Here is a 24,174-nt window from a genome sequence, read left to right as displayed (position 1 = left end):
TGACTATACAACAGATGAATTAGTACTTAAACCTGTGTTAAAGTGTGCAATGTCAGAGTTTTGAAGTTTAGAGGTAAAAAAGGTTTAAGTGTCAGTAGTCGCTGTAGGGACGATTGAAACACTTGTTTCAAACGCAACAGGAGTCATGTTATCCGGTTGACGTGGTAGTTTTTGTTTAAAATAAATAAAAGGATGTTCAACTGTGTATCCCTAAACATGACTTAGGATAGGGAAATAAGTAAAATTTATGCAAATTTAGTCGTCCAAAATAAAATAGGTGAGTTTTAAAAAAACGTGCATCTTGACAATTACGCACGGGCCAAAAATATATTTTAACCTATTTATAGTATGCGGAATTATGTGAAATTTTAGCAATGACAAGTACACTACTGTGTTGTCCGGTATATTGCAAAAAAACAAGAGTAAGTTCAATAGTTTATTTTTAAAATATGCTGTTTCATTCGTCCCGCATGTGTGTTTCAAACGTCCCGACTAGGCGGGGCGTTTGAAACAGATGTCAACTTACTTTCAAAGTTAAAAAACAGCTCGATCATCCAACAAATGTATTAAATTACACTTGTAACTAAGATAACATACATGTGAGTTGTTGATCACATGTTGAAATTATTTGTATACGTAACGTCATCTTTGAAAAAGTCGTTTAACTGAAAAGTGTTTCAATCGACCCGGCTCTCCCCTAATGTAATTGTTTTTTCAGAGTAAACACTTTAACATAAGAAAAGCCACAGTTTATTTAGACGTCCTTTATGCCCTAAGTGCCCCCCCCCCCCGCCCCCAGCAGTGTTGTTTCGTCCCCTCCATCGCTCGCTGGCGGGCTGCTAGCCCACACATGAGCGAGTTGTGTTGGGTCTGGGAAACTCACTTCTGAACACGCAAAAACAAAATACGGAGGTGGAGGATCAAGGGGAGGCCGAAGGGATGCAGTTGTGTCTTCACATACTACTCCATACTATGATCTTCAAAACACACAAGTAAAAACTAATGAAAATATCTCCAGATGTCACCACTACCTCGGATCAGACACTCATCTCTTTGAATTACATTTTGCTTCAGAAGGTGGGAAGGTGGAAATCCCCTTTAACAGAAGGTGTGAAGTCAACTGCTCTTTCAAAAGATAGAAACCATCAAATATATATCAGGTCATTTACCGGTACGTTGTGTGGAGTATGGTGTAATTCTTGGTAACGGTCACACATTTATCAGCCCACATTGCTCTCTTCATTGCACAACACGTCTCCCCACTATAGATGCATGAACTGGTAATCCTTTGTTGCCCAATAGGCCCATGTCTCCTGGCCACACACACTGCACACACACAGACCACTTCCTAATAGTTTATGATCCACTGCCTCTGACTCTGTCAGACAGCGTTGTTCAATCGTCCAATGTTGAGCCACACTTCAGAAGGATGTATATCCGTTTATTATCCTTTCGCAATGTCAGAATGAGACAACATTTCATCCCAAATCAATATTTAATTCAAATAAAATGTTGGGGTACTTCTTAACTCACCAACCCATAAGTAACCTAAAGATATTTGTTACCCTCAGCCATTGTGCTGAGTAAGACGTGTGACTTCGATGTTTCAGGATCCTTCGTATCAAAGGGTTGTTCTGTCCGTCTGTCCGTCAGAGGGGGGCTGCGGGGGTTCCTGGTGCCAGGGGGGCCGAGGGGAGGACGGGTGCAGACGGGCACCCAGGACACGAGGGCATCCGGGGCGTCCCGGGGCAGGACGGGTCGCCAGGGCAACCAGGAGTCAACGGCTACCCGGGGACTCCAGTGAGTTGGACCACTTTCCTCTCCCAATGGAATTACAAATGTCATCTTTTCCTTCCTTTTAGTAAAAAACGGAGTAAAGGCCAATCAGGCAACGTGCAGTCAGGTACTATGTCGTTAAGATGTGGTTAGATGCAGGTAATATATACGCTAAGGCTAATAATGTAAAGGTAATATATACGGTAAGGCTAATAATATAAAGGTAGTATACGGTAAGGCTAATAATGTAAAGGTAGTATATACGGTAAGGCTAATAATGTAAAGGTAGTATATACGGTAAGGCTAATAATATAAAGGTAGTATACGGTAAGGCTAATAATATAAAGGTAGTATACGCTAAGGCTGATAATATAACGGTAATATATATGGTAAGGCTAATAATATAAAGGTAGTATACGGTAAGAGGCTAATAATATAACGGTAATATATACGGTAAGGCTAATAATATAAAAGTAGTATACGGTAAGGCTAATAATATAACGGTAATATATACGGTAAGAAGCTAATAATATAAAGGTAGTATACGGTAAGGCTAATAATATAAAGGTAATATATACGATAAGAGGCTGATAATATAAAGGTAGTATACGGTAAGGCTGATAATATAATGGTAATATATACGGTAAGGCTGATAATATAAAGGTAGTATACGGTAAGGCTAATAATATAAAGGTAGTATATACGGTAAGAAGCTAATAATATAAAGGTAGTATACGGTAAGGCTAATAATATAAAGGTAATATATACGATAAGAGGCTGATAATATAAAGGTAGTATACGGTAAGGCTGATAATATAAATGTAATATATACGATAAGAGGCTAATAATATAAAGGTAGTATTCGGTAAGGCTGATAATATATAAGGTAGTATACTGTAAGGCTAATAATATAAAGGTAGTATACGGTAAGGCTGATAATATAAAGGTAGTATACGGTAAGGCTAATAATATAAAGGTAGTATACGGTAAGGCTGATAATATATAAGGTAGTATACTGTAAGGCTGATAATATAAAGGTAGTATACGGTAAGGCTGATAATATAAAGGTAGTATACGGTAAGGCTGATAATATAAAGGTAGTATACGGTAAGGCTAATAATATAAAGGTAGTATACGGTAAGGCTGATAATATAAAGGTAGTATACGGTAAGGCTGATAATATAAAGGTAGTATATAATACAGGGTAAAAGGCCAAAAAACGCTGTCAAAGACTTGACTGTTGTGGTGTGGATGGCATTGACGCATATTACTGACTCACCTCCCCACCATTTCTGCATTCATCATTTGGTTCTCCCCTCATGCATATGTATGCAACATCGATTACACATAATACTGTATTTATCATATCTGTTTATGTTTAATGCAGGCCTATTACTTTATTGGATATAATCCATGGCCCAACAACTGTGTGATTGACGATTGTGATTTTATCAAAGGGAAAGGGACCATCAGATGAGCAGTTAATGAAGCTCTGCGCCAACGTGATCCAAGGTGAGGTGATCAATGTTATCCAAGGTGAGGTGATCAATGTCATGCAAGGTAAGGTGATCAATGTTATGCAAGGTAAGGTGATCAATGTTATCCAAGGTAAGGTGATCAATGTTATCCAAGGTGAGGTGATCAATGTGATCCAAGGTAAGGTGATCAATGTTATGCAAGGTAAGGTGATCAATGTTATGCAAGGTAAGGTGATCAATGTTATCCAAGGTTAATGTTTCATGAGCAGTCAGAGTCAGCCGTTTTCCGAACCTAGAATTCACAATGAAAAGCGCAAGCACCCAGCTACACTAAGCTCTTACAAATACACATACTCTGTACATAATACTGAAATGATTAATGTATTAAAATAATTATGGTCATAGCAGCAATTTTCTAAAATAAAATAAAAAAGTTGATCTAAATGGGAAATGTGGAAAATGAAATTTGGTTTGATAGTGTGAATGGAAACCCAAGAACCGGGCCTTCTTTGAAGTAGCAATTTAAGATGTAGATGGTTTTGTCTGCACCAGGACTCAGACACCCAATTTCAATCTCAAGGAAAACTCATTCTCGGAATGGCAAACTCATTCTCGGAATGAGTTTGCCATTCTCAGATAAGGCGAAACTGCAAAACGTGCACTCATGAGAAGGTAGATTAAATGTAAGTACAACATCAATGATGTTAAGCATCATTGGCACTTCTTAGGGAGGATGTCTATCTTTCTTTGAAACCTTACAGAAGTTGAGGAAGAACGCTCGATTCGATTTGGTAATCTGAGTAAGATCAGACAACTCACATAACACTCATCTTGTCTCAATAAACGGACATGAATTTTGTTTCATTTTCAATGAGAAAATATTATCAAATCATTTATGTAGTTGGTGTCCTAGGACACACAGACGATTAACACGGGACGATCATCACGGGACGATCAAGGGACGATATAGGGATGATCAGCAGCAGTCTGAGGCTGGGGGATGTGTGTTTTGTGAGCTACTTGCATAATGACATGTCTATTGTGCAACATCAGGAAGCATGTGAGCAGCTTGGGCGTGTTAACTCATCTATTACCGCCACCATTGCATTAACCACACGCTTCGCACAAGTTCAAGTCAAGACAGGCAGGGAGAAATAGCTTGATCCAACTTTACAAAATTTGGGTGCAGGTAGGTAATGACCCTAAATAGGGTTCACGGTGGTTGGAATATAATTACATAGCTGTGGTCCATTTAATTAATACTAATGTATCTTATGTTAGCTTCTGTTGTAATATAAACTGTTTCATTCTGTCTACTTCCCCCCTACACACACACACGCACACACAAAAACACAAACACACACACACGAAAACACAAACACACACTCACTACCTCACTCACTCACTCACTCACTCACTCACTCACTCACTCACTCACTCACTCACTCACTCACTACCTCACTCACTCACTCACTCACTCACTCACTCACTCACTCACTACCTCACTCACTCACTCACTCACTCACTCACTCACTCACTCACTCACTACCTCACTCACTCACTCACTCACTCACTCACTCACTCACTCACTCACTCACTCACTCACTCACTACCTCGCTCACTCACTCACTCACTCACTACCTCGCTCACTACCTCGCTCACTCACTCACTCACTCACTCACTCACTCACTCACTCACTCACTCACTCACTCACTCACTCACCCACACAGCTCAGTTCTCTCAGCTCCTCCAGCTGGTCACTCCGTCCGGAGGTTGTCAGTGTGAAGGGTTGGCCGGACCCCCGGGAACGCCGGGGGCCCCCGGCCTGGAGGGGGGGCGCGGACCCCAAGGGCACCCGGGCCAGGACGGGCCCCGGGGCCACTCGGGGATGCCAGGGCATCGGGGCCCCCGAGGATCTAAAGGTGCGTTCTCAGACGAGAGGTGACTAGCGCCTGCCTACTGGGTTCCCCAAGACTGGGTACCCCCAGCCCATTCTGCCCTGCAGAAGGGTCTGAAGAAGGGCAACACATTTCTTTCTGCTTCCGATACGTTTTTGTGGGAGCCAATCACCAAGCTGGCTTTTCCCCTTGGAGCGCTATTGGCTGATTTAACACAATGCCGACAGGGAAGCGACGGCAAGCAGCCAATTGCGTACAGAGTCATTTGAACTGGCCCGTTGATCGAGCCTCTTGTGTGGCGTGGGGGCCCTAGCTCCTGGGTTCCCCCACAGTGTGGCGTGGGGGCCCTAGCTCCTGGGTTCCCCCACAGGGTGGCGTGGGGGCCCTAGCTCCTGGGTTCCCCCACAGGGTGGCGTGGGGGCCCTAGCTCCTGGGTTCCCCCACAGGGTGGCATGGGGGCCCTAGCTCCTGGGTTCCCCCACAGGGTGGCGTGGGGGCCCTAGCTCCTGGGTTCCCCCACAGGGTGGCATGGGGGCCCTAGCTCCTGGGTTCCCCCACAGGGTGGCGGGGGGGCCTAGCTCCTGGGTTCCCCCACAGGGTGGCGTTGGGGCCCCTGACGTCGTGCAGACCCTGACTTGCAGAAGGCGGCAGTAGGGTCGCGCTCATGACGCAAAGACGGTGACAGACGGGTAAGGAGGAGGACCCCGTGGTGATGAGTCCTCCGTGTTGTTCTCCCACACACAGGCGGCGCTGGACCAATCGGGATGAAGGGCGCCAGAGGAGAGGGGAGTGTTGGACCGCCGGGAGAGATGGGACCTGCAGGTAAACACGCCCCCTTTTGGCAGCGACGGATACCAAGTCACTATCCTGCTCGTTAGGTCACAGTCGGCTGCTCCATCACCCCGTCACCCGTAGTCCGCACCCCGGGTGTCATCCTGGACCCCACCCTATCAGTCCACTCCCACATTAAGAACGTCACTAGATCTGCATTCTACCACCTGAAGAACATGGCCCGACTCCGACCCCCACCCTCAGACTCAGTCACTGAAGCCCTGATCCACTGCTTCACCTCTACCCGCCACACTCAGCGGTCTCCCCTCTAAGGCCCCGGACGGACTGCAACATGAGCAGAACTCAGCTGCCAGGCTCAACTGGCGTTAAGCCCTGGCAGCACCACCGTGATGCAGCTCCACTGGTTACCAGTCCAGTTCATTCAATTCAAAGTTCTACTCCTCACATACCAGTCCCTCCATGCTCTGGCCCTCCGCTATCTGATCCTACGGCCGATCCCCGTGACAGCGGTTGAGCCGGGAGGCTGCCCTCACGGCGCCCTACCAACACCAGTACAACCAGTATACCCAACCTCGTGGTCAACGTTGACGTGGTCTGACCGCTCTCTGTCCTCCCAGGTGTCCAGGGGCCGCGGGGCCAGGACGGCGTGGGGTCCCGGGGGCCACCAGGGGAGGCCGGGAAGCCTGGAGGCCACGGCGTCCCCGGGAAGAGGGGCCCGCCGGGGGCCCAGGGGGGCTGCGACATGGCCTCCTGCTACCAGGCCTTCAGCCAGCTGCGGCAGGAGCACTACGGCAAGGGGCCGTACCACTAGCGTGGTCCCCCCACCCCCCCCCCCTCAAACAATTAACATCTCCGCAAAGCCTTTGCCCTAAGAGGGGGTTACCAGATCCTTATGAGACACGCTGCTCAAGTCAATCAAGTCCCTCTTAATTGCATCGCGGCGCTGTGTCATAAGATGTGGGGCCCTTTGAAGCCCACCTGGGTGGGCTTCAAAGGGCCCCACGTATTATGACAGTGCCCATCGCTACAACCACCTGCAGGGCAAGGGAGAGCTCCCCATGACCCCGGGGAAGAACAGATGAGCTGTGTGTGTGGAGAGAAGCGCACCAGGGCAGGGCTTTAGCAGGTTCAGCAGCAGTCCGTCCTCAAGGTCAGTGGTTCCCAAACCACTCACCCCTGAAATGATTTAGGGCCAAAAAAAACCTTGTCTCAACCGACCTACACTCAGGACGTCCACACACACACACACACACACACACACACACACACACACACACACACGCACACATTATTGTGTCTCATTGTGTCTTTTTGGTGGTCCTTGTTTTACCACCGAGCACAATCCAGCGCTCGGTGTTCTTGACTCTGATGATGCAGAGAGAGACGCAATAGGGAAGGACGGAGATATTCCTGTTGGAAGGGCTCATTTCTTGAACCTTTAAACTCTTTGTGTCGTGCATGTTGGTGCTAAGATTCTTGATACCTCACTGTTTTCTTCTGCTTTTTTGTCCTTTTTTTGGGCATGAATCTATGATTAGCTTATAACTGTTAACGAGGTTACAAATCTGGTGTGTGTGTGCGTGTGCGTGTGTGTGCTTGCGTGTGTGTGTGTGCGTGTGTGTGCATGCGTGTGCGTGTGTGTGCGTGTGTGTGCGTGTGTGTGTGTGTGTGTGTGTACATGCATCAGAGCAGATCAGAGAAGTGTCCACTCTTCAGCCTCTCCCCATTAGTGTTGAATCACCCCCATGCTCTGCTATTGCGTAACTCTCCGGGTTGGTCGTCACAAGCCGTGTTCAAGCCAAGGCCACTGCCATTTATTATTGGGACACAAATGATGTTTGAATTCAAAGATCAAGGGTGCATGTCCTCTCCTTTTTTAAACCCAATGTTCAGCTTGTTAGAATCTCTTTTGTGCTTGCAAATCCAATGCTGTGATTTACCACATATCTGTTCAGTCAGAATCAGATATTCCTCTTCCCTGGCAATACCCCGTGATCACGCAGAGGGCAACATGCCCAATCCAGGGCACCGTTTACCTCAGCCACCCCCAAGACATCAGCAACCTGCATGTTTGAATTCATCCAGCCGGCCCCCTCTACCTGCAGATCCCCACTCCATCCCATCATTTCCAGGGTAAAGGAACCCTAAGATGCACTCATTTCCCGTACCGATGTGTCATTATTACCAACATTGCTCTTTCATCACGTGTGACGAAGATAACATCCTCTGGAACTCTTACACTGGAGAAGAGCGACCCAACTCAAGGGTGAACCTGGTAAAGACAGACACCTGTCTGTGTGTGACATCCAACATTACTTTAATCCTTTACCCGTTCCACAGGTGTCACGGTGTGGACATCCCCTCTCCATGAGATTGAAGGCATTATATTATCATGAATCGTCTGGAGCTGCTTTTGTTTTTAGTTTTTGGCTTTGCTTACAGTTGGTTTAACAACTGATTGTTCCTCTGTTGGCTGTTTTACCCATGAAGAAATGTTTTAGGAAATTTCATAAACTTTATTTAACGTAATGAACGTAATTAAATCGTTTTGGGGATTGAGTGATATAATGTACCTCCAAGATATCATTTGGCTTTTTCTTTTAAGTATTATACTTATTTATTTACATTTCCATCCCATGTTTAGATTTTGAATCTTTTAATGTACACTAATGTAGATTGAATCTGGTAATGTACACTTGAAGTATTTGTGTACATGTTTTGGTCAATTTGTTATATTTTTTATACTCTTTTCCCATGAACAGTGAAGTATTGCAGTTTGGCTGAACAAAGTACCACTGATGCATGATCAATGTGTCTTCTTCAAACAATAAAAATCTGTTCATATTCTGAAATGCATGAGCTTACTTTATTTTGGTTTTACTACGGTTTCAATCATTAGAATTGCAAGAATTACTGATAATATTGTTTCATAGATTCAAACCATTGTATTATATCGGACTAGGAAAACTAGGTCAGTATTACTGTAAACTGTCTAGGGATAGCATATATAGCTCTGTCACATATTTGAGTTGCTGTATATCCTACTATAAAGATTGTGCCATTTTCCACTGTGGATGTTGGGGTTGTGATAGAAAATAATGAAGGTTTAAAAAGGATATTTGCCAAATGTAAGAAAAAATAGTGGAGAGGAATGTGCCAGCAGGGGGAAGAGGGGGGGGGGGGGACCCCTAGAACAGGGGGACCCTGTTCTACTGCTATTCACCACCGGGGGTCCGGAGTGGACCGGCAAACGGAGACGACTCAGATAAGACATCCCTTTGTGGTCAATGATCCGTCCATTTCTCAGTTCACTTAGAGAATAAGTATAAGTAAGGATGACTTCACGTATGAATTATAAAAGAATATAAGGTCAATATATTTACAATGGAGCCAAATGTTAAACACTTGATAGTAGCTTTTGTACCAGGGTCAACAAGTCCTTGCATTCTGAGGACATTTCCACGTGTTCCTCATTTAGGTAGAAGTGGCCCCTCAAAGACGGCTGGCCCCCGTCACCGGGAGAGGGAACACCCTCCCATGGTTCCTCGTCTGGTCTCAGAATGTGTATTCTGTCGACTTAAATACTAAAGAATTAAGGTAACTGATCCATACCCCGGTTAAAATCAGACACTACCAGCATTAGGATTATGACTGTATATGCCACAGACAAATAAAGTGGCATTAACTATTACAAATACATATTTTACTGTTTAAATGAACATTGCTTTCACAGGGCTCACCTCTTAACCCCTTGTGGTAAGTCATGGTGATTTAAGAACAGGTTAATGAACAAGGCGATCAAAGACCTCACTTCATATAACTGTCATGCATAAGGTGTAAACCTCATATAACTAATTTTTAATATGTAACTTTGTGTCTAATGCTTGAATGTATGAATGTATATATCCATGTGGGAAGTAAAGTCAAATGGTAATGAGGGGGGGGGGGGGGTCCTACTTCCTGTGTGTGGGGTAGGACCAATAGATTAGAAGCTCTGATTGGTCTAGACAATCACCGCTTTAGTTACCTCTGAGATCCTGCCCCGGAGAGCTCAGTTCTTTTCAAATAGACTCAGGTGATGTTGTTACTCTCTGCGGTGACAATAATAAATCCTCCCCATTTACATCATCATCAATATTTGACTTTGTAAAGTATGAGTATAAAAAACATTGAGTCCAGGCAAAACTTCTGTTCAGTATCGGTGGCAGAATCATCGTATGGGCGAGAAGTGTCATTCTTAGCTGCGTAATGTAAATGGGGAGGATATCTCGGTTCCTCTTAAGGCCTTCCCCTTAACCCTCATGTCTATGCTCAACAATAGAGACCTGAAACTGAAGACAGGCTCAGACATTAGTCAGCTCTTCACTCCTCCACACACAGAAATCAACATTGGTGAGTTTTGTTTCAGAAGAATCTTTTAAAAGCCAAATTAAGTTCTCCCTTTACGCTAAAATAAGCTGGAGGCCCGTCCACCTCCAGCAATAGGTCATTATTATTATCAATTGATTATTATCATTTGTATTTATGTTAAAGAATGGAGAAGACAAATTCAAGCTGCAATTACAAACAGTAAAATAATGAGTAAGAAACATGATTTGGGCATAGAAAATATCCTACATTAATTTGTACAGTGTCATCTTTCAGCTCTCAGCTATTGTCTTGCTTATTATATGATAATATATTAAATATTTCTCATATTATATTAGAAATATTATACTATTGTTATTATTATTATAATATATTATGACATATTGATTGTTTGTCAAGTGTTTTTATCCCTTTTGTTCCTTCAACTTTCAACAATATTTGATCCAGTTCTTTTAAGCATAAAAGTGTTTTAATTGTGTTGTCATTTGAAGCTCCACTTCAGAGCAGCTAATGCTTGATTGGCACAGCCTTCCGTCTCAAATGCATATCGATTATCATAGCATTCAATCATATGAGACTTATTAATATGTTTTTCTATTTACCACAGGTTTAAGCAATAACCATGGGGGATGAGCAGAATTATGAACGTGACGATAAAAGATTATTGGAAATGTTTATTGCCGCAAACACAAGCATTGTGGATGACGGGCTCGTCCAACACTGCTCTACATCTCACGTCAACCAATTTGGCTCAGCCATCATTCCTTATTTCTACTACATCAACTTCCTCCTGAGTTACTTAGGCAACTGGCTTGTTTTGTTCATCATCGTCAAGCTTGAGAAGGTCAACAGCGTCACCAACATCTTCCTCCTCAATCTGGTCACCTCCAACATCCTGTTTGCATCCAGCTTCCCCTTCCTGGCCAAATACCATTCCTCCGAGTGGATCTTCGGCACGGTGCTTTGCAAGTTGGTCAGCAGTGCCCATCTGATTGGTTTCTACAGTTCCATCCTCTTCCTCACCCTGATGACCTTTGACCGCTACCTGGCCGTGGTGCACGCGGTGTCCGCTGCCAAGAGCAGGAGGAGGGCGTACGCCATCGGGGCGTCCTTGATCGTTTGGTTCATCAGTGTGCTGGCCAGTCTCAATGAGCTGGTGTTCAAAGGCGTGCGGAAGCACAGCGAGCACGGCCTGATGTGTGAGGAGACAGGATACCACGCCGACGTCGTCGAACAGTGGAATCTGGTCAGCTACTACATGCAGTTCCTCCTCTTCTTCCTGCTGCCCCTCTTCATGGTGATGTACTGCTACACCTGCATCACCGTGCGGATCATGTCCACTCGCATGAGGGAGAAATGGCGCTCGGTGAAGCTGATATTCATCATCATGTTCACCTTCTTCGTTTGCTGGACTCCCTATAACATCGTGATCCTGCTGAAGGCCATTCAGATCTCCACAGCCGACGAAGCAAACCGGAAGTGCGATCAGGTCGAGGCGTTGAACTATGCGTTGTACGTGACCAGAAACATAGCGTTCTTGTATTGTTGCATCAGCCCCATGTTCTACTCCTTTGTGGGTAAGCGGTTTCAGAGTCACTTCAGGAATCTGTTGTCGAAGAACATGCCTTGTCTGGCACGTCACTTCAGACCCGCTAGTCTGAGCAGCAAGTCCACCTCACAAAGGGCATCCCACACAAACGACTTTTAACATGCGGGAGACAATTGACCTTTTTTGAATTGGATAATTGGATGGGAAAACAGGAAATTTGATTTGATGATTTTTATGCTTTTGTCAGTTTTAGCATTTGAATGTAGTCATTTAGCATATACCTTGTAAATGAATACCTAATAATTAATTGCAATTATGTAGCGGGCTTTTTTACGGGCACTCAAAGTGCTTTAAACAGTTAGTTAGTTTATTAGTTGTCCCCTTAGGGAAATACTTTTTCAGTTTCCTTGCGTCATTTCTCAAATAGTGAGTGTGTGTTTGAGAATCACAACTCATAATAATGAGGCTGAGAACAATCAAAGTTTGTATAGAATTTAGAGTAGCAACATTTAGGTTCTCGAAGGATGAAAAATCGCAGGAGGAAGTGTTAAATAACAGTTATTTGTGAAATAGCTTTGTCATGACCACATTTCCAATTTTAACCAGTTTTGCGTGAAATATAATTATTAAGAGAGAATATAATATAACTAGAAAATGCATTTCCTGCAGAAAATGCGGTGAGTGCTGTAGTACAAAGTGAGGGTGAAAATATTTTTTAATAATGCCACAAAGATTAAGACATAAAGAAACGTTAAAGGGCTTAAATCTAGTAAAGGGACTTGAACAAAAGTTAAAAAGTCTAAATGGAGTAAACTAAACTTTGTAAATTTGTAAACATGCACATCGTTTAAGAAAAAGTAAATGGTTGGAAACAAATAAAGTTACAACTGAATGAGAAGCGCAAAGCATGCAGCTGTATCTGAAACCTCAAATGAAGCCAGAATGAAACTAAAACTGTGATTCTGAATAAATTGTAAATGATATCGAAATTCCGTTGGGATATTATTGAACATCCAAGTGTGAAGATTTGTTAAATGGTTTGAACGAAGGTAAACGGTTGAAGTTTGACCGAGTTACGATGTCTTCAGTAATTTAAGTGTCAGAATGGGCAGGCGGCTTCAATGGGACCAACTATAGAATATGACGGTTTGAAACTAAAACTACTAAAACTGAAAAACCTTCGGACACGAGAGGCACTGAGCCCTCTCGGATGCCGGGCGGAAACAACATTTGTTTCACTACAGTTTTTCTCAATTTGCTTGAACGCTATAAACACATGCTTAGAAAAAAGTAACACAACTTGAAGTTTTTGTTGCTATACCTTAAACACATCTTTCTTAGACATCTTTAAACAAAAGCGCTGCTTTGCACTTTAGTTGCAATTGTGCAACACACTTGCTCCTTTCTGCAACACACTTGCTCCTACACACTACACACTATTTCATACATAAGACACTTAATTCAAAATGACATCTCATTGAACCATTAGGAAAACACATCTATTCAAAATCCTAAACACATTGGTTAATTAAAAATACTTACACACCTGAAAACATTTTCTTCCAAAACTGAACACCAATCAGCCAGCTACAAAAAGGCCTCAGGCCCCCAATATTATTTCCGATGACATAAGAGCATTTTGTTGAACCATGTCATAAACCATGGTCTGACTATGAGGGAAGCTGGGCAGAGAGTCCACCCTAATCTAAGCCGTTTCACAGTTTCATCCATAATAAGGACATTCCGACTGGAAAACATGTATGTCTTCAACTCTCTACTTTCTACTCTACTCAGACTGTATCTAGAGTATTTGCTGTACTGTACCATATCACATGTACTGTATTGCAGGGTGGCTAATGCTCCTTTTTGAACAAAAGTGGTAGTTTTGTGACATACTGTGATTACCTACATTGAGATGTTTCAGTACTTTCTATGGTATATACAGTAAAGTACAGTATATACAGTACTGTAAAAAATAAGCAAACCAATGCAGTACCATTTTGTGGATGCTTTTTTCTATAGAATGACTAGAAGACCTTCTGGGGGCGGACGCCTACGCCTGTTCACCCAACAGCAGGAACTCTCCATTGTGGACCTGGTCCGAGCAAACAGTGCAATCCGTCTCAACCAGCTACAGCAACAAATACTTGCAGATAGAGAAGTATTCAATAGCATAGAACGAGTAAGCATTTCCACTATCAGACGCATCTTGGTAAAGCACCAAACTACCATTAAGCAATTGTACAGGGTCCCATTTGAGAGAAACAGTGTCAGGGTCAAAGGACTATGACGTGAATATGTACAGGTAAGTGTTACAGTCCTTTACATTTACAATACAGTATTGGTGTCATCCAGTTACAGCTGAATATGTGCCATTGTATCAGTACCACATAGATACATTCAGAGAGGTACCAGGTACAGACCCGGCGCCAGAGCAAATCTATACAGGGGGCACGTAGATTTTGTGGGAGGGCCCACATCTATATTATGACAGACAGGTGTAGCCTACAAAAAACTCAATTGCAACAGTCCACAGCAGCGCAACACATCAGCATGGCCAACAACAGCATTGCCTTAAGACGCACGCAGTTCGCAAATAATAGCCTACATTTTAACACACACAAACAGCCAAATACAAATCACATTTGCATTGTGTGCGCGGCGGCACATTAAATACCACAGACGCCAACAGCAATATTCCGCGCCACGCAGACGAGCAAATAAACATAAACATACAAAACTTTCGCAACATTGCATCATGTGCTCGGCCAAAACATTGTCGCATAATCCAATGAAAGCGCCGGTCGGGACCCATGACGTCGGCATGTGAACAGACTCTTTTCACCAGAATTTGTAGGAAATGATTGGTGGAGGCGAGGAGGAGGCGGAGGGTGTTGTTACTCCTGGCGGGTCGGAGTGAGAGGTAAAAGGCGTCTCGGAGGAGAGGGCTAATAGCGGCTGCGTTGTTACAGCTAGCGGCGGGAACTCAAATCCAGCTCCAGCAAGAGGCTCAGCCCGGTCAGGGTTAGAGCTAACTTTACTTGCAGTAACTGCAGGGTTTTTTTCCGGATAAGTAGGCCAATTAGTTTTTAACCAGCGTCTGATATCCATTTTCTTTTTAAAACACCAGAGCAGGCTAGGCTACTAATTTGAATTTGCCGGTTAATGCCGTCGTTCGGTGTGACGAATTCTGAATAGCGATAGGTTTACACACATGTCAATCACTTCTCTATTTTCTACACATTTTTTATTTAGTTTAACAATTATTTTTTGAGATTTTAAATAGTATCTGACATCATAAATATCTTAGCATAAAAAATAAAATAAAAAAGTAAAATACATTTTATTTTTACAAGGGCAAAGACATCAAGTGGGCGGGGGCAAAGACATCAAATGGGCGGGCCCGGCCCGGTCTGGCCCGCCCTTGGCGCCGGGTCTGACCAGGTACCTGTTTGATGGGGTGGGGGTTCTGTATGTTTAGTACTGTAGTTTAGTGTTTTGAGTAATGCCATCCAAAATATGTATTGCATGTATTTTGTTTTGTTAAGGAGCATCTTGGAGATGGATGGAGCGTCACAGCCTCATGAATTTATTTACATTGTCGAGGCTGGATTCAACCTCAGCAAAACAAGACGACGGGGTCGTAACATAATTGGCCAAAGGGCAATTGTGCAAGTCCCGGGGCAGCGCGGGGAAATATCTCATTGTGTGCTGCCATAAGCCTTCAAGGGCTACTGCACCATCAAGCAAAACTAGGTCCCTTCAATACCGAAGATATAATAACATTTCTGGATGCACTTCACGATGCAGCTGTACAGGACAGACCAGAGCGGCCCAGGTTTGTTGTTGTCTGGCATGATGTTAGTTTCCATCGGGCTGCCCTGGTCTGCAACTGGTTCACCAACCGTCATCAATTTAAAGTCCTATACTTGCCCCCTTACACACCATTTTTAAACCCCATAGAAGAATAATTTTCGGCTTGGAGATGGCGCATATATGACCGCCAACCACATGCTCGCATGCCTTTTCTGCTGGCAATGGAACAAGCCTGCGCTGACAACGACTTAGGGTCAATTCATGGATGGATTCGGCACACAAGGCAATATTTTCCCAGATTCTTAGCGGGAGAAAACATTGCTTGTGATGTTGATGAGATCCTATGGCCAGACCTCTACAGACTGCAGGATCCATAAGCCCACCCACGCACAATTGCCATGTTTTTCTGTGTTTACAGTACAGTAGGGTTTATTTTGTTTTATTTTTTGCTAAAACTGTATTTACTGCACTTTAATGTACAGTGCTGCAATGTGCAGTTTTTAGTATTTGATCTTTTGGTTGTGTTGAAAACGTGCCCTCTGGAACTGAATAAAAACAGTGAACATGAAAGACTTTTTGAAAAATTTAAAAAAACTGTAAGACTCCTTTCAGCTGCCCTGCCCTCCTTCTCCTGCAAAAAATAAATAAATAAAACAGCTAATAAAACGCTTGAGGTGGCGTTTTGAATAGAGAAAACTTACATTTTATTAGAACATGCTATGAAGATAATTATAAGCCTTTGATTGATATCCAGACATTTTTTGCGGGGACGCATTCCTGGGCCCCACTTGTATTGGAAGGAACGGAGATATCTACTTCTGGGTCCCTGGAATCGAGGGACCCGTCCACAGCCTACATAAACAGCTGTAATACCAGGCTTGCCCACTGAGCAGCGGTGGATTGCAGAAGTGTGCACTGCTCCTGGGGGCTTGGGTACCATGCGCTCTGTTTACAGTGGATGCATCACCATGGCGAGGGGCACACAGCCTTCGGCCGTGTTCTGTAAATATTCTAGAACACTCCGGGTGCTCCGGCAGAGTCCTGGAGCTCTATATCTAAATAACATCATATTATACAGAGATATCTATATCATATAATACATATGTGTGTGTGTGTGTGTGTGACTGTGTGTGTGTGTGTCTGAATGTGTGTGTGTGTGTGTCTGAATGTGTGTGTGTGTGTGTGTGTGTGTGTGTGTGTGTGTGTGTGTGTGTGTGTGTGTGTGTGTGTGTGTGTGTGTGTGTGTGTGTGTGCGCGCGTGCGCGTGTGTGTGCGTGTGCGTGTGCGTGTGCGTGTGTGTGTGTGTGTGTGTGTGTGCGTGTGTGTGTGTGTGTGCGTGTGTGCACATCCATCCGAGCAGATTAGAGAAGTGCACACTCAGTAACCGTTGTTCATTAGTGTTGAAACACCCCCCTGCTCTGCTATTGCGTAACCCTCCGGGGTATTTTAAACCACCTCTCTCTTTTTAAACCCAATGTTCAGCTCGTTGGAATCTCTTTTGTGCTTGCAAATCCAATGCTACTGGGATGTGATTTACCACATATCTGTTCAGTCAGAATCAGATATTCCTCTTCCCTGGCCATACCCCGTGATCACGCAGAGGGCAACATGCCCAATCCAGTGCACCGTTTACCTCAGTCACCCCCGGGACATCAGCAACCTGCATGTTTGAATTCATCCAGCCGGCCCCCTCTACCTGCAGATCCCCACTCCATCCCATCATTTCCAGGGTAAAGGAACCCTAAGATGCACTCATTTCCCATACCGCTGTGTTGTTATTACCAACATTGCTCTTTCATCATGTGTGACGATGATAACATCCTCTGGAACTCTTACACTGGAGAAGAGCGACCCAACTCAAGGGTGAACCTGTTAAAGACAATCCCAGTCACCTGTCTGTGTGTGACATCCAACATTACTTTATCCTTTACCCGTTCCTCAGGTGACACGGTGTGGACATCCCCTCTCCAAGAGATCAAAGGCATTATATTATCATGCTTTTGTTTTGAGTTTTTTGCTTTGCTTACAGTCGATTTAACAACTGATTGTTCCTCTGTTGGCTGTTTTTCCCATGAAGAAATGTGTACTTGAGTACTTACTGATAATATTGTTTTATAGAATCAAACCATTGGATTATATTGGATTACCTCAAAAAAATAAAACTAGGCAAACAAGGTCAGTATTAAACTGTGTAGGGATAGCACATAAAGTTGTGTCACATATTTGAGTTGCTGTATAGCCTACTATAAAGATTGTTCCATTTTCACTGTGGATGTGGGTATTCCTCTAGTTAAAATTACCAGACTCATTTTGATATACATCTTAAACTAAATCCAGCAAGCCATGTTATGATTATTAATTATGATAATCATAATAATGTATTGTAATGCCAAACAGTCTTGTTATGTTTACCACGTTGGGGTCAGCCTATACCAGTAAACTGTAGTATCTGTATGTAAAGTGCTAAACAAACGATCCTGTATATTACGTCATCATCAATATTTCACTTTGTAAGGTATGAGTATAAAAAACATTGAGTCCAGGCCAAGCTTCTGTTCAGTATTGGTGCCAGAATCACCGTATGTGCGAGAGGTGTCCATTTATAGCTGTGTAATGTAAATGGGGAGGATATCTCAGTTCCTCTTAAGGCCTTCCCCTTAACCCTCATGTCTATGCTAAACACCCACAGCTCTTCACTCATCCACTCCCCCACATACGGAAATCAACATTGGTGAGTTATTGTGTTTAAGAAGAATCTTTTAAAAGCCAAATTAAGTTCTCCCTTTACACTGAAATGACTAGACTTTGGCCCGTCCACCTCCAGCAATAGGTCATTATTGTTATCAATCAATTATAAGCATTTGTATTTATGTTAAAGAATGGAGAAGACAAACTCAAGCTGCAATTACAACCAGTAAAATAATGAGTAAGAAAGATGATTTGGGCATAGAAAAGATCCTACTTTTATTTGTACAGTGTTATGCACAGTGTGTGTTATAACTATATTCCTGCAGTGACAGAAACACTATGGTCGATACCTCAAAGCTGTCACTGTAGCGCTCTCAGCTATTGTCTTGCTTATTATATTAATAATATATTAAATATTTCTCATATTATTTTAGTACTATGATATTATTATAATATTTATTAAATGTTGATCATTTGTCGAGTTTTTTTATCCCTTTTGTTCTTTTAACTGCAAAATATTTGATCCAGACCTTTTAAGTATAAAAGTGTTTTAATTGTGTTGTCATTTGAAGCTCTACTTCAGAGCAGCTTATGCATGATGGGCACAGCCTTCCGTCTCAAATACATATCACCCATGTAGATGAAGACATTGATTTGCACAATATTCAATCATATGAGACTTATTAATACGCTTCTCCATCTACCACAGGTTTAAGCAATAACCATGGAGGATGAGCAGCATGACCATTCCTTGGATCTGTTTAGCATCAGCGACAACACCAGCTATCCATCGTACGTCTTGGATATGGCTAACAATAGTGAGAACACAAGCGTTCCAGATTACGTGGATGAAACGCCCGTCGAACTCTGCTCTGCATCAAATGTCAACCAATTGGGCTCGGCCATCATTCCTTATTTCTACTACATCAACTTCCTCCTGAGTTACTTGGGCAACTGGCTTGTTTTGTTCATCATCGTCAAGCTTGAGAAGGTCAACAGCGTCACTAACATCTTCCTCATCAATCTGGTCACCTCCAACATCCTGTTTGCATCCAGCTTCCCCTTCCTGGCCAAATACCATTCCTCCGAGTGGATCTTCGGCACGGTGCTTTGCAAGTTGGTCAGCAGTGCCCATCTGATTGGTTTCTACAGTTCCATCCTCTTCCTCACCCTGATGACCTTTGACCGCTACCTGGCCGTGGTGCACGCGGTGTCCGCTGCCAAGAGCAGGAGGAGGGCGTACGCCATCGGGGCGTCGTTGATCGTTTGGTTCATCAGTGTGCTGGCCAGTCTAAATGAGCTGGTGTTCAAAGGCGTGCGGAAGCACAGCGAGCACGGCCTGATGTGTGAGGAGACAGGATACGATGCCGACGTCGTCGAACAGTGGAATCTGGTCAGCTACTACATGCAGTTCCTCCTCTTCTTCCTGCTGCCCCTCTTCATGGCGATGTACTGCTACACCTGCATCACCGTGCGGATCATGTCCACTCGCATGAGGGAGAAATGGCGCTCGGTGAAGCTGATATTCATCATCATGTTCACCTTCTTCGTATGCTGGACTCCCTATAACATCGTGATCCTGCTGAAGGCCATTCAGATCTCCACAGCCGACGATGCAAACCGGAAGTGCGATCAGGTTGAGGCGTTGAACTATGCGTTGTACGTGACCAGAGACATAGCGTTCTTGTATTGTTGCATCAGCCCCATGTTCTACTCCTTTGTGGGTAAGCGGTTTCAGAGTAACTTCAGGAATCTGTTGTCGAAGAACATGCCTTGTCTGGCACGTCAACTCAGACCCGCTAGTCTGAGCAGCAAGTCCACCGCACAAAGGACATCCCACACAAACGACTTTTAACGCTTGGGAGACAATGTACTTTGTTTGAAATTGGATAATTGGATGGGAAAATGGATAATTAAATTTGATGATGTTTATTGTTTTGTCAGTTTTACGTTTAAATGTAGTCATTTAGCATATACCTTGTAGATGAATATCTAATAATTAATTGCAATTATGTAGCACTCTTTTTTAAGACACTCAAAGTGCTTTAATCAGTTAGTTAGTTTATTAGTGGTCCCCTTAGGGAAATTATTTTTCACACTTTCCTTCCGTCATTTCCCAAATAGTGAGTTTGTGGTTGAGAATAACACCTCATATTAACGAGGCTGAGAACAATCTAAGTTTGTATTGATTTTAGAGAAGTTACATTTAGGAGGATGAAGAGTCGCAAGAGGAAGTGTAAAATAACGGAGTTGTACTGCCAAGGCCGTGAACTAGCTTTGTCATGACAACATTAGCAATTTTTTCCAGTTTTGTGTGAAATCTAATTCTAAAGAGAGAATATGATAGAATTTGAATTTAGAATTTCTGCATTTTAACTGTTATGTTGTAAAACCATTTTGTGTTGCGTAAGCGTTGTTGTATTTCTACTGTTATTTCATTTTAGTTGTAAGGAAATTATTTTTCACAGTTTCCCTCCGTCATTTCTCAAATAGTGAGTTTGTGGTTGAGAATAACAGCTCATATTAACGAGGCTGAGAACAATCTAAGTTTGTATTGAATTTAGAATAGCTACATTTAGGTTCTCGAAGGATGAAAAATCGCAAGAGGAAGTGTAAAATAACGGAGTTGTTCGGCCGTCAACTAGCTTTGTCATGACAACATTGCCAATTTGAACCACTTTTGCTTGAAATATAATTATAAAGAGAGAATATAGTATATATTGAATTTAGAATTTCTGCATTTTTACTGTTATGTTGTAAAACCATTTTGTGTAGCATAAGCGTGGTTGTGTTTCTACTGTTATTTCATTTTAGTTGTGGAATGTGTAACACATGAAGATGAAGCTGTGGTTTGGATGGTTCGTGCTGCTCTTCCTAACAGCAGTGGTCGATCCCCGGCCAGTAGAGATGAAGCTGTGGTTTGGATGGTTTGCGCTGCTCTTCCTAACAGCAGTGGACCATCCCCGGCCAGTAGAGATGAAGCTGTGGTTTGGATGGTTTGCGCTGCTCTTCCTAACAGCAGTGGTCGATCCCCGGCCAGTAGAGATGAAGCTGTGGTTTGGATGGTTCGTGCTGCTCTTCCTAACAGCAGTGGACGATCCCCGGCCAGTAGAGATGAAGCTGTGGTTTGGATGGTTCGTGCTGCTCTTCCTAACAGCAGTGGTCGATCCCCGGCCAGTAGAGATGAAGCTGTGGTTTGGATGGTTTGTGCTGCTCTTCCTAACAGCAGTGGTCGATCCCCGGCCAGTAGAGTCGATGCGCTACCGAAGGCCGAGCTACCGCAACTCCACCGTCTACCGTCACTCTTCCACCACTTAAAATACATGTTGATAGATATGTTTAAATAATCTCCAGCTCTTCTTTTATATCATAGCTCTTAATAGTGCTCCGACGGCTGCTTTGCTTAGTTCCGATTTTTAATTTTGATTTTTTTTTTTAATTTTCTTAAAAAATATTATTTTCTTAATGTTTGTTTCTTAAATACTCTTGGACAAATGTGTTATTACAGAGTGATATTCCTAAATTGTGAACTGTGCCAGAACCCTTTTTTTTATATATATGGTTATTATAAAAGATAATTTGCAGCAAAGGCCAACATTGTGGTTAAACCTAGTAAAAAACTCACCAATTTATTTTTCCAAACTGATTTAATAACAATCAATGAATGGAGACGGCTTTTCATAGAATGAAATTGCTATTCCACGCAAAGTATCATGAACACTGAAAAATTAGATCAGTATTCGTCAGTGTTCGCTATGTTCAACTGCAAGCAAATTCAAGCTCAATTCTCAAGGAGTTGTGTTGCCCTCTAGTGGTGATTTAAGAATTCCCTCAAAGGGCTTAGAATGCAAACCACCACTAGAGGGCGACATAAGAATGGAGCTTGAATCCGACTACAGCTAACTCGGATTCAAGCTCAGGCTCAGGTTACTTGCTGCCACTGCACATCATCATGCAGTTAGGTGAGTGCTACAAGCAACGCTCCACTATTGTTGGGATGAACCCTGAATTTGACCTTGAAAAGTGTTTGAGATGCATCATTACTAAAAAGTGGCAACCCTGCACACAAGCACACATAATGAGGAAATATTTCAGATAATTTAAAGATGGTGAGGAACTGAGTGTTCTATCCAACTCCGTGTCAAACTGAGGGGGTTTAGCGAAATTAAGGTTTTATCAAGCCAAATGATTCTCATCAGTAACATGGAAACACAACAAAGCATTGCATTCAATACAGCTGCAGGTTAAGGCTCTCATTTGAACCCGAATTTGGCAGATGATTAAAAGATAAATGTATAAACAACTCAAACAAAACCTCTTCTCAAGGTCTAATTATCTAATGTTTACCGAAACATGGTGGCTGTGAAGTGTCTGCTAATTGGAAGAAGGAGCTGGCTGAGCTCAGTTCTCTCAGCTCCTCCAGCTGGTCACTCCGTCCGGAGGTTGTCAGTGTGAAGGGTTGGCCGGACCCCCGGGAACGCCGGGGGCCCCCGGCCTGGAGGGGGGGCGCGGACCCCAAGGGCACCCGGGCCAGGACGGGCCCCGGGGCCACTCGGGGATGCCAGGGCATCGGGGCCCCCGAGGATCTAAAGGTGTGTTCTCAGACGAGAGGTGACTAGCTGTCATGATCCGCTCCTGGCTTTCCATCCTACTGCCAGCTCTGTACTGTCATGATCCGCTCCTGGCTTTCCATCCTACTGCCAGCTCTGTACTGTCATGATCCGCTCCTGGCTTTCCATCCGAACAGCCTTCTGTCCCTGACCCCTCTGCCTGCTCGCCCCTTGTCTGTCTCCAGTTCGCTTGGATTCCCTCCCCGGAGGTCTCTGCGTGAAAGTCGGACTGTTTTGGCTAGCTCAGGTTGTGGACTATTCTTGTGTACCTTCTGTGGATTTTAAGACCCTGTTTGGACAATAAACTCTTGAACTGTTCCAACGCTGGTCTTAGTCTGTGCTGTTCTTGGGTCCAACCTCACGCCCATTACACTAGCGTCTGCCTACTGGGTTCCCCTAGACTGGGTACCCTCAGCCCGTTCTGCCCTGCAGTAGGGTCTGAAGAAGAGCAACACATTTCTTTCTGCTTCCGATACGTTTTTGCGGGAGCCAATCACCAAGCTGGCTTTTCCCCTTGGCGCGCTATTGGCTGGTTTAACACAATGCCGACAGGGAAGCGACGGCAAGCAGCCAATTGCGTACAGAGTCATTTGAACTGGCCCGTTGATCACGCCTTTCGTGCTGAAGGAGATGACAGCAGCTTCCCCATCTACGATTGAGCTGGCAATAGCCGGGCTAGGGTTCCCCCACACGTTGATGTGGGGGAACCCTAGCTCCTGGGATCCCCCACAGGGTGGCGTGGGGGCCCTAGCTCCTGGGTTCCCCCCTAGGGTGGCGTGGGGGCCCTAGCTCCTGGGTTCCCCCACAGGGTGGCGTGGGGGCCCTAGCTCCTGGGTTCCCCCACAGGGTGGCGTGGGGGCCCCTGACGTCGCGCAGACCCTGACAAGCAGAAGGCGGCAGTAGGGTCGCGCTCATGTATGTGCTAAAATTCTTGATGCCTCACTGTTTTCGTCTGCTTTTTTGGCATGTATCTATGATTAGCTTATAACTGTTAACGAGGTGACACATCTGGTGTGTGTGTGCGTGTGCGTGTGCGTGTGCGTGCGTGCGTGTGCGTGCGTGCGTGTGTGTGTGTGTGTGTGTGTGTGTGTGCGTGTGTGTGTGTGTACATGCATCAGAGCAGATCAGAGAAGTGTCCACTCTTCAGCCTCTCCCCATTAGTGTTGAATCACCCCCATGCTCTGCTATTGCGTAACTCT

The 24,174-nt window shown here is 44.0% G+C and overlaps 3 protein-coding genes across 3 annotated transcripts; all 3 read left to right on the top strand.

Moving 5' to 3' along the window:
• Positions 1-762: 762 nt before the first annotated feature.
• Positions 763-8,791, top strand: LOC115548765 (collagen alpha-2(IX) chain-like). The gene is made up of 5 exons (XM_030363588.1): positions 763-1,800; positions 3,234-3,288; positions 4,985-5,176; positions 5,897-5,974; positions 6,562-8,791. Exons 2-5 carry the CDS (start codon positions 3,261-3,263, stop codon positions 6,753-6,755), a joined length of 492 nt encoding a protein of 163 aa, XP_030219448.1. The 5' UTR covers positions 763-1,800; positions 3,234-3,260; the 3' UTR covers positions 6,756-8,791.
• Positions 8,792-10,212: 1,421 nt separating this feature from the next.
• Positions 10,213-12,850, top strand: LOC115548762 (C-C chemokine receptor type 3). The gene is made up of 2 exons (XM_030363584.1): positions 10,213-10,336; positions 10,920-12,850. Exon 2 carries the CDS (start codon positions 10,935-10,937, stop codon positions 12,018-12,020), a length of 1,086 nt encoding a protein of 361 aa, XP_030219444.1. The 5' UTR covers positions 10,213-10,336; positions 10,920-10,934; the 3' UTR covers positions 12,021-12,850.
• A 5,450-nt stretch (positions 12,851-18,300) lies between these two features.
• On the top strand, positions 18,301-21,090 carry LOC115548757 (C-C chemokine receptor type 3). Its single transcript, XM_030363579.1, has 2 exons — positions 18,301-18,408; positions 19,075-21,090. The coding sequence occupies exon 2, from the start codon at positions 19,090-19,092 to the stop codon at positions 20,218-20,220; it is 1,131 nt and encodes a 376-aa protein (XP_030219439.1). The 5' UTR covers positions 18,301-18,408; positions 19,075-19,089; the 3' UTR covers positions 20,221-21,090.
• Positions 21,091-24,174: the final 3,084 nt, after the last annotated feature.

Source organism: Gadus morhua, chromosome 8, assembly GCF_902167405.1.
Source record: "Gadus morhua chromosome 8, gadMor3.0, whole genome shotgun sequence".
NCBI classification, from domain to species: Eukaryota; Metazoa; Chordata; class Actinopteri; order Gadiformes; family Gadidae; genus Gadus; species Gadus morhua.
Note: the sequence above shows the minus strand (reverse complement) of the source record. Positions and strands in the feature narration are given on the sequence as shown.